This window comes from Cervus elaphus, chromosome 18 (genome assembly GCF_910594005.1).
Source record: "Cervus elaphus chromosome 18, mCerEla1.1, whole genome shotgun sequence".
NCBI classification, from domain to species: Eukaryota; Metazoa; Chordata; class Mammalia; order Artiodactyla; family Cervidae; genus Cervus; species Cervus elaphus.
Genome location: NC_057832.1, coordinates 111,151,746 through 111,162,716, shown reverse-complemented (window position 1 = coordinate 111,162,716; position 10,971 = coordinate 111,151,746). Strand labels below are relative to the sequence as shown.

At 52.8% G+C, this 10,971-nt stretch overlaps 1 protein-coding gene across 1 annotated transcript; it reads left to right on the top strand.

The window, feature by feature from the left end:
- Positions 1-1,226: 1,226 nt before the first annotated feature.
- On the top strand, positions 1,227-9,011 carry LOC122674847 (putative DBH-like monooxygenase protein 2). Its single transcript, XM_043873434.1, has 13 exons — positions 1,227-1,514; positions 2,402-2,548; positions 4,007-4,168; positions 4,412-4,495; positions 5,323-5,490; positions 5,686-5,788; positions 5,968-6,134; positions 6,462-6,553; positions 6,801-6,897; positions 7,032-7,091; positions 7,333-7,463; positions 8,365-8,479; positions 8,769-9,011. The coding sequence occupies exons 1-13, from the start codon at positions 1,227-1,229 to the stop codon at positions 9,009-9,011; spliced, it is 1,857 nt and encodes a 618-aa protein (XP_043729369.1).
- Positions 9,012-10,971: the final 1,960 nt, after the last annotated feature.

Here is a 10,971-nt window from a genome sequence, read left to right as displayed (position 1 = left end):
CAGGGGAAGGAGTGCCCTGTGGGTGTCGGTGACCTAAGGGAACAATGGAAAGAGGAGGCCAGGTCCCGTGGTCTTGTGTTCACTCTCCCGGGCCCCTGTGGTCTCATGTTTGCTCTGCCACTGACCAGATCGGGGCTCAGACACTGCTCAAATCACTCCTTGATGATTCCATTTCCTCATCCAAAAATTAAATGGACTGGGATTCTTGGAAAATCAAGTGGATCTGAAGCTCCTTTTCACCCCAGTGTTCCGATACTATAATATTCCTCTGTGCTTCTACAGTTTGCATCGCATTGAACAGCTTGCCAGCAGGGAAGCTGGCCAAGCCTCTGGTGGAAGGTCCCTGAATGTGACTTCTCTGAAAGGCAATTCATGGGAAGAAGGGGAAAGTGCAAAGCACCCCAAAGGCAAATTCATATTTATTCCCCATTTTCTCCCTCTCCTCCTCCTCCTTGCTCCTCCCCAGCGATGTGCAGAAACTCGAAGCTGCCCCAGACTTGCCCATCTGGAAAGCTGATTATGCCTCCCTCACCTCTACATGCCCTTCCAGGGATTAGTAGTCAAGACTCCTCCAGGAGATGGAAATCAAAGCCTTCCCCTCGCCCCCTCCCAGCACCTCTTCTCCTTCCTGAGCTGTAGGAAGGCTGGAAGGCAGGGCTACGTGGAGTCCCACCCCGACTCCCGGTCTGTGCATCACTTCTGGGTAGAGACAAAATAGAAACCACTCGTGAAAACTGGGGTGGGGAACATGTGCCAGAGGGCAGAGGGAGGGCTCAGTAAGAACATCCAGGGACACAGGGATGGGGGCAGCGCAGGAAGCGAAAGAATGGAGGGAGGCAGAGAGAGAAATAGAGGGAGAAAAGCACTGCAAAAAATTTAAAAAGGAGGGAGAGAAAGTGAGGAAGGGAGAAACAAAACCTCCTTGATTCCACAGAGTCCCCATGGGCAGGACACTTGCCTCGGGTTGACAGGGGAGAGCCAGAGTTATTCATTCCTGAGCATTTCATGCCAGGTGCCTACTCCAGGGCAAGAGCACCTTCTCTCTGAGCACCTCACACCTCCTGAGTTATGTAAGTGGCTCCACTCTGAGCCCAGAGATAATCAGATCAGAGGAGCCCCAGTCTGCCCCACCCCCATGGCAGAGCGCCTGGCGCAGATACAGGAGCATATAAGTCCGTACTTCTCGAGTGTCCATCTAAGGAGAGATGCTCCAGACCCCGGAAGCCATGGCCTGTGCCCTTCTCTTCTGGCTTCTCCTGTTTACGGCCCTTGCAACTCCCTCCCAAGGCAAACGCCTTGGCCCCACGCCGCGTCTGCGTTATTCCAGGTTCCTAGACCCTTCTAACGCTGTTTTCCTGCGCTGGGACTTTGATTTTGAGGCTGAGATCATCACTTTTGAGCTCCAGGTCCGGACAGCTGGCTGGGTGGGCTTGGGTGTCACAAATCGCTACAGCAGAGCGGGAAGTGACCTGGTTGTCGGAGGCGTCTTGCCTGACGGCAATGTCTATTTCTCGGTGAGTCTGAGGGTGGCTCCCTCCCAAGCATGTTGGGTCTCTTGCTGGGTGGAGGATGACTCTGAATCCAGGAAGGATCCATATTTTCCAAACATATTCGGGCACAGGCCCGGAACACCAGCTGATGGCTGACCTCTCCTACAGAACGGTCCATTGGAGAGGCTGAATCTAGGTCTTCCAGACTGAATGTCTGTCAAGTGCCAAGGGAATGGAGGCATCGGACTGAAAGAGAGAGCGTCCTGGGCCACAATCTCAGTGCAGGCCACTGGGGGAGAATCCAAGCTGTTTAGGATACAGTCATCATCTTCTGTTACCTTTAGGCTCAGTGAGAGAGACCACACATAAAATAGTCTAGTAATGACATCAGTACCTGCAATAATAACAACTTAAAATTTTTATGCACTTTTGGTTAAGCAGGGGTTGGTCCAAATCTTTGCACATTAAACCTCCCAGCATCACCAGGAAGTAGATGATTATTATCCCACTTTATGGATGAAGAAGCAGCTCTCCTGTCTCCCAGTCTCATTCTGAACTGCATTTATATAGTGAAGGGTCCATGTTAAGAGCCCCCTGAAAAGATGAAGAGTATAGACCTTTCAGAGAACAAGTGGGTTTTTAAGACTTGGGGATATAGGAATATTAGGATTCATGGAGATGAGATTTGAAATGGGAGAAGTAAAGCAGGATCAGATACCAGCCATCCCTCTTCCCCATGAACCGCCCCCCCACCCTTGACGCCAAGCTCTGTCCCAGGAGTGAACTATATTGTATAGACCCGGGTTCCACTAAGTTGGTACCCTAGCGGAGCTAAAGAGACCCAGACTACTCCAAAGCCGTGAGCACTTAGGGCTCCCGATTCTCACCCCGTGACCTTCCCTGGGCCCCAGGACCAGCACCTGGTGGACGAAGACACCCTGGAGGAGGATGGGAGCCAGGACGCAGAGCTGCAGGGGCTGACGGAAGATGCCGTCTACACCACCATGCGCTTCTCCAGGCCCTTCCGTTCCTGCGACCCTCACGACCGAGACATCACGGTAAAAGAGAGAGGGGAGAGGAGCATTTGGTCGCAAGCAGCCTTTCCCCCCGGGCGGTGACGTCACCCCAACCTGGAGTGGCCGTGCCCGCCGAGCAGCCAGTCTCGGTTCCCAGGGCCGCCATCTCTCTCAGCCCTCCCCAGCACGCCTCCACCCCCTCATCCTGCCGCCTGTGACTCCACCAGCCCTCTACGGGTGGCCTCCCGCTGACAGCCCATGCTTCCTTCCCTGGCGTCCCCTCTTTAAGAACCTTGCCTGATCTCCTTGAACTGCAGGGTGTCGTGAACCACCCGTGAACATGGGCTCAGAGAGGGGCTGGGAGAGGGGGTGTGGCTTGCCCAGCATCTCCAGCAGGTCAGCCTCCAGGCAGAACCAGAACCCAACTAGTTCTGATCCCCAATCTCAAGCCCTCTCCATTCTGAAACCACGCCATGGCATTCTGGGGGGGCTCGAGGAACTCCGGTTCTTTATGTCTCAGCACAGAACAAAATTCAGCAAAAGGCAAAGTGATAGATGAGAAGGGATTTACCAGAAGAGGATACTTGTGGGGTCCTCGTCAGGTGGGCGAGAGGGTGCTGCCCCTGAGAACCTAGTGCATTAAAGGTTTATAACAAAGGAAAAGTGGGAAGGTGGGGGGAAGACCACCTTCTGCCTCATTCTTGAGTAGGCATCACCTTCCATCCTCAGTTCCTCCTCCGCATCAGGTGGGGAAGTTTGCCTGTCCCTACATGGTCAAACCAGGACTGTCATGGTGCTATGGAAAAAATTGTTTCAGACCTCAGTACGAGGGTCTTTCACTTTCACATGTCACCTTTCCACAAACTATTGTTTTTCATGTGTGTAGAGAGTATATCCTAGGTGGTCGTTAACTAACTGAGCTCACCGGCAGGATGCGTGTTTCACACCACCACTGTTTTATTGTGTGGGGGCATGTCTCTTGCTTTTGCTGCACGGTTTTGTTGCTAAGTAAGCCTGCTTGGTTTTGTGGCTAAGTAAAGCTGCTTTGGCCAGAGTTCCCTGGTGGCTTATAGGGGCTTCCCTGGAGGCTCAGATGGTAAAGAATCTGCCTGCAATGCAAGAGGCCCAGGTTCCATCCCTGGGTCTGGAAGATCCCCTGGAGAGAGGACTGGCAACCCACTCCAGTGTTCTTGCCTGGAGAATCCCATGGACAGAGAAGCCTGGCGGGCTCTGGTCCATAGGCTTGCAAAGAGCTGGACGGGGATGAAGAGACTTAGCATGCGCAAACCTGTTTTCTTGAGTACTCTTTAACTCACAGGGGTCTCTCATACTCTTAGTCCCTTAGTGGGATTAACTATTTAATCCCCCACTTTGTCCCTTCACTCTGTCTGTCCCTATCCATTGCTCTGTGAGCCAGTGACTTGTGTCAGTGGTTGGGTGTGCGTGTGTGCAAAGTACTACTTGTGCGTGGCAGCACCTGGACGCCCTTGACACCCACAGAGCGACACTGTGAGGGTGCTGGCCGCCTACGGCCTGGATGACACCCTGAAGATGGATCGGGAGCGTACATTTGTGAAGCCCATCTTCCTGCTCCAAATCATCCACCCTGATGATCTCGATGCCCCCGAGGACACCATCATCCATGACTTGGAGATCACTGATGTAAGACCCCCTCCTTCCTGCCCAGTTACCTCCAGCCCCCTCCCACCTTCCACTCAATCCAGACCTTCCTCTTGCACTCGATATTCAGTACATTCCTGGAACCCAGGTTCCTCTGACTCCCCTTGGTCCCCCGAGGATGGTCAAACTGGCCCTCACGTGGCCGCCCTTCTCTGACCTGTCCCTTCACCTGCTTCTCCGGGAGCCTCCCTCCCCCCCACTCAGCCTCCGTGTGTCCCCCTCTAGTTCCTCATTCCAGAGGATGACACCACGTACGCCTGCACCTTCCTCCCTCTCCCCATCGTTAGCAAGAAGCACCACATCTACAAGGTACCGTGAACCAGACGGCGGGACATTGTCAAGGTGGGCAGTGGGCTGTCAAGACAGGAAGGGGGTGTGGTTGATTCCGAAAAGGTGTAGGATGGAGGTGTCCAGGAGGACCTGGAAGCCAGGCCAGGTCTGGTGGAGGTGGCAGTTCCAGGATTTCCTGAGCCCAGAACTGCAGCTCCCAGCACCGTTTTACTCACGCCCCACGGTGCAGCAGTGATTTTGATGATGGTCATTAGTTACTAAGTGCCTGCCAAGAGCAAAGGATGAGCCCTACCCTGGGCCCAGAAATGTGTTCTTTCAGCCCTGGAGGAAGTGCAGGCTGGTGGGGCACGTGGCCAAAGGCTGTCAGGTTGGCAGAGTCTGGCCAGAGGAGACTCAGGTAGGTCACCTGATTTCACATTTGAGTGATTACAATTTTGATCGAATAAATGAAAGTGTGACCTTACCGTGAATGGCCAAAGTGTGCCAGTCATGGTTTTCTTTAGAGAGTGACTCCAACAAGGTGTGGTCACATGCTCAGATATAGGGAACTGATGAGGTCACTAAGGGAAAGTCGGAAGTCTTGGGATATTCCTGGCTAGAGCTGTGCTGTGTTCTCAGGAAGGGGTTTTAAAAAGACTGAGGGCTGAGAGAGGAGTCAGGTGGAGTGCCGGGGACATTTGGGGAAGGAGGAAACAGAGGAAATGGAAGAGGAAGAGGGGAGTGGAGACCTGGGCATCGTTTACTAACATCTGGGGAAAAGAAAGCGAGGTGGGGGTGGGGGCCCGAGGGATAAGGACTTGACCCAGAAGACCTTGACCGTGCTGTGCCCTGCACCCCCTGCCCAGTTCGAGCCCAAGCTGGTCCAGCACAGCGAGACAATTGTGCATCACATCCTGGTGTACGCCTGCGGCAATGCCAGCGCTCTGCCCACGGGCATCAGCGACTGCTACGGGGCCGACCCCGCCTTCTCCCTCTGCTCACAGGTCATCGTGGGCTGGGCTGTCGGGGGCACAGTGAGTCCGTGTGATGAGGGAAATCGGTGGCCAAGGGAACACGTGTGGTCAGGCAGTGGGGATGGTGAATGGGTGGAAGATGGAGACAAGGGAGGTCTGGGATGGAGGCGAGAAGACACGGGTGAGCCCTGGGTGGGGGTCCCCTGCATCTACTTCCCAGCCATTCTTGCTGCCAAACCTCCCTCCTTCCACCAGAGTTACCAGTTTCCAGACGATGTGGGCATCTCTATTGGGACACCCTTGGACCCCCAGTGGATCCGCCTGGAGGTTCATTACAGCAATTTTCACAATCTGCCTGGTAAGTGTCTAGAGCGGTTATGGAAGCGCCCGTGGATGGGGCTGGCTGAGTCCTCTAGGCATTGATGCAGGAGGCCCACCGACTCCTGCTCGCAGCCCCACCCTTGCCTTCCCAGGCCTCTTTCTCCGCAGCCTGTGGCCCGTTCCCCTGCCTCCTCTGATCGGTCCTGCCTGCCCCAGGTCTGTATGACTCCACGGGGATCCGAGTGTACTACACCGCGCACCTGCGCAAGTATGACATGGGCGTCCTGCAGCTGGGCGTCTTCACTTTCCCCATCCACTTCATCCCCCCCGGCGCCGAGTCCTTCATGTCCTACGGACTGTGTAAGACGGAGAAGTTTGAAGAGGTGAAGCTGGAAGGTGTCCCCCCAACCCCCCACTTCCCCTGAGATTCCCCGTTCCCAGTCATAGATCTGGTGTGATCCACCAGTGCGCAGCCCGAGTCCCCAAGGCGGAGAAGGACCACTGCCTGGTGCTTTGGGAAATTGACCTGACCTGGCTGGTGCAGGGGAGGCGGGGGTCAGGGCTGTGGGGCAGGAAGAGGGGCCAGGAGGCCCAGCAGGGACCACAGGGGTGTGTTCCAGTCTTCAGAGGAAGGTGTCTGATAGTAAAGGAGGGAACCAGGAGCAGAGCAGAGTTCCTAATGAGAACCAGGTGGTCTCCTCCTGCCACAGATGAACGGGGCTCCGGTGCCCGACATCCAAGTCTTTGGCTATCTGCTGCACACCCACCTGGCCGGCCGCGCTCTGCAGGCGGTGCAGTACAGGTAAGGAAGACACAGATCGGACACGCTCCCTTCTGTATTTGGAAATAAGTTTTAGGAACAGTTTATTCTGCAACGCGAGGTTATGCTCGGTTAGAGCAGGAGAAGCTAGAACTGTTCCTGGAGTAGCGATGACGGAGGGTGGAGAGTTTTGTTTTACAACGAGCCCACTGCTGCTGCTTTGTTCATAGACCGCCCCCTCCCTGTGTCAGCCTCTCCTTACTCCTCTCCCCATGTTGTCTCCCTCCAGAAACGGAACTCAGCTCCACGTAATCTGTAAAGATGATGCCTATGACTTCAATCTGCAGGAGACTCGAGATTTACCTTATCGAGCGGTGATCAAGCCGGTGCGAGCCGGGCTGGGGGAGGCACGGCTGGCATCCGGGGAAGGCAGGATCAGCACTTGTTATTGTTAGCCAAGAGGCCTAAGGCTGGACCGGTCCCTCTGCCTCTTACTTTCAGCCTTTGTTTCTCTGCACAGGGGGATGAATTGCTGATAGAGTGTCGCTACCAGACGCTGGACCGCGACTCCTTGACTTTTGTAAGTACGCATCTCCCCACCATGGTTAATGACAATAGCCTTAGAAGAGCCTTACCCCTGGTCTTGGCTATTCCATCACTCAGAATTTCAGCTGAAGCCCCTTTATTTCTCCAATGGTATTACCCATTCACGTGGGGCTTCACGCTCTCACATCCCCATGACTATAAGATGGGTACTAGGATTCCCATCTTCTCAGTCAATGACTCACTAAGATTGTCGCTAGCTCTCTCTTCTTCTCCAGGGGGGTCCGAGCACCATTAATGAGATGTGCCTCATCTTTTTCTTCTACTATCCCCGAAACAACATCTCCAGCTGCCAGGGGTACCCTGACATCATCTACGTGGCCCATGAGCTGGGGGAGGAGGTATCAGAGTGAGTCATCCTGGAAGATAAGACCAAGACTGACCTCTAGAAGTTAGGTCACTTGTGTGCAAAGTATTTGTCTGCCTTTTTCTCATGCACTTACCTGATTCGAACACTGTTTGCTTTCAAGGAGTGACCTTTAATTGGGGCTTTCTGGGTGGTGCAGTGGTAAAGATTCTGCCTGCCAATGCAGGCAACACAAGAGATGCAGCTTCAATTCCTTGATTGGGAAGATCCACTGGAGTAGGAAATGGCAACCCATTCTAGTATTCTTGCCTGGGCAATCTCATGGACAGAGGAGCCTGGCAGGCTACGGTTCACAGGATCACAAACAGTCAGACATGACTGAACAACTTTCACTTTTCACACTTTAATAATTTTAATGGATAATCATTGACTAATGTAATACCTTCACCATGATACTTATCAAGACCTATCAAGTTCATGGGGTCACAAAGAGTCTGAAGTGACTGAGCATGCATGCAGTGACCTTTTAATTACTTGGGACTAAGGTCCTCCCTGAGGCTCTGATGAAAATGCTGAAGCTCCTTTCCAAGAAAAATGCACATCTTTGCAAACACATCCCATATCACAGACAATTTCAGGACATGTATAGGTTCCCAGAAGTCATCCCATCAACCTTCTTAGACTTCATGGTCCCCAGATCAAGAAACACTTCTTTATAAAGAGTCAGCACTTCCTCTTTTTCACTTTTAAAAAATTCTCATCTCTAATTCTGATGATTTCTCCTTCTGCCATGCTCACGGTTGTCTTACTGAATTGTAAGACATTCCTTATGGTTTACACCGACATGGAACTGATGCTAACAAAAGTGAGGCTACTTTTTACACACTTTGCCAAAGCTTTAAGTCACCCCTGAACGAGTGTCTGCTCTTTCTGCCCACTGCAGCTCCATGGAGGGCATGATGGCCCTGAGCAATGTGGAGTGGACCCCGGAGAGCATTAAGAAGGCTGAGAAGGCCTGCAAGGAGGCCCAGCAGACAGTGATAATAAAGACTATTGATGTAAGTGTCCTGGGAGACACTGCGCTCTCAGGGTTAGGGCTAAAGAAGTGAGGGATGGTTTGGACGAGGCCAGAAAAGAGGAGAAAGGGGGTGTGAGTGACAATGGCAGGAAAGCTGGATCAGAGAAGAAGAAGCTGAGCGAGCAGAGGAGGGCTGATGCTGCTCTGGGTGTGGGTGGGCATCTCCCGGTTAGCCTGTGAGGCTGCAGGGACTGGGGATGACCAAGGAAGGTCTTAGAAGATGAAAGGAGGTGGGGGTGCTCCCACACATTTTCCTCCTTCTCCTGCAGGAGCTAGTGAAAAACACAACAGGCTGGATTCGGGACATCAACCCTACTCCCCGGGGTCCTTGTTTGGAGTCCTCTGGAGGCAAAGTGGAGCCCCGGGACAAAACCCCTGCAGGCTTCAGGGCAGCCCCCGTGGTCCTCTCGGGGTCCAGCAGTGCCCCGCTGAGGTGCCTCCCCCTGGCCGCCCTCTTGTTTGGGCAGGGGGCCCTGTCTTGGCTCCTTGCCACCGTGCAGGCTGGAATCTGATACCGTTTCCTCAGTCACATACTCAGGCCCCTTCCCTGCTCAGACCTCCCCTTATGGTCACGCAAACTCCCCTCTTGGCCCCCAAAGCCCCCCATCTGTGCCCCTTCCCATGACCTCAGTCATGACTGCAGGCCTGGGCGTGGCACAGAGCCCACAGAACCTGGCCCAGGACAAGCTCGACCATCCATCCTTTACAGCATCCGAGAAGCATTGGTAGGACCACACATCCTCCAACAAAATCTGGATTCAAGGCTGGGAGGGACGGGGTCTCTGAGTAGTCTGGTACCCAGACTCGCTCAAGGAGATGCTGTGTGGGGAGGAGGGTGCATGAATGCAGAGAGGGAGTCCTGTAAGCCCTCCTCAGCTCATGCTGGCCCTGGAGGAGCTCCTGTTTCTCTTTTCTGCTGACATCTTTGCCCAACCCTCCCCGTAGAGGCAGCCACCTGTGTGCTTGTGGTGAAGGGAAGGGCTCTGTTTATAAGGAACAAAGTTCAAGGCACCAAATTAAACAGAATTCAACTCGCTTCCCAGTGCCATCTCTTTCCTTTGAGCCTGTGGTCCAGGTGAGACAACTGCCACTAAGGTGGTCTCTTAAAGGCTCAGGCTGAGGCATCCAGAAGACATTTGAGGATATGGTTGACCCAAATGCAGCTCGCTTGCCTCAACTGTGCCTTGACTGCCAGCTGGTCTTTATTTTCTCAATATGTATCACGTTCTCAACACTCAGATCACCAGGTGGCAAGAGCCTGCCTGGCCAGGGAGGCTGACCTGGGCTCTGAAAACAGGTCGAGGACATGCCAGTCTGTGAATTGCCCTGCCCATGCTTCTTCTGTCTTCTGTAAGGGACCCCTGCCCTGAATATTCCAGGGTGTTTAGAGTATCTTAATTCCCCGAAGATTAGAGATCTGGCCTCTAAATTTCTTGCCACTGCTTGAGTTCATTTGTGTGTATGCCAAGTCACTTCAGTCGTGACAAATTCTGTGCAACCCTGTGGACCATAGCCAGCCACACTTCTCTGTCCATGGGGTTCTCCAGGCAAGAATACTGGAGTGGGTTACCAAGCAAAGCAGAAAACATGGCTTACCCGAAGCCAGAGGGATTGCCAAAGTTCACTACTGGGCTTCGCTGTGGTCACCATTCAAGGGAAATGGAGGCTTTTCTTTAAGTAATAACCTTAAAACATGGTTAAGGGATTTTGGCAATAGTTTAATGTCCACAAATTACTTTCTACAGCATGAAGAAGCACACAAATAAAAACTAATCTAGACTGAAACTTAAAACAGACCTTTTGGGCATCTCCCTGGTGGCCCAGTGACTAAGACTTTGCACTCTCAGTGCAAGGGGCCTGGGGTCAATCCCTCCTCAGGGAACCAGTTTCCATCCCACATGATGCAACTGAAGATCCCTAGTACCACAACTAAAACCTGGAGCAAACAAATATTAAAAACAAAACAGACCTTTCCCTCTGGTTTGCCCAATTCACAAAAAAGTCTGACCTTTCTATTCAAAGCTGTGTTACTCCAAGCGCCCCCACCTCCCATCCCCGCAAGCAAATTCTTCCAACCTCGATCTTTCCGGTAAAAACAAAAAGAAAATAGAAGAACTTCCTGGATGGATTTCTGATGCCAAACCTCAGTCTGTGTTGTAGCCTTATTCTCAGGTCTGTCCTAATAAGTTCAAGTCAGCTGAGCAACCTCCCCAGAGTTCTGTAGTCAGAATCTTCCAGCGCTCCATTTGTCCAGCCCAGAGACGGGTGCACCTCCCACGCACTATTGCTCTCCTCTGTACCCACTTCAGATTCCCATCTTTCATTCTACTTTCCTCTCCATCTCCTGATCTCAGCATTTAGTCATCATGTACATATTCACTGAGCACCACCTGTGAGCTTGACTTTAGATCAGAATAGGAGCTACTGAAATGAACAGGAAATGAACCAGCAACACCTTCCCCACCCCTCCGA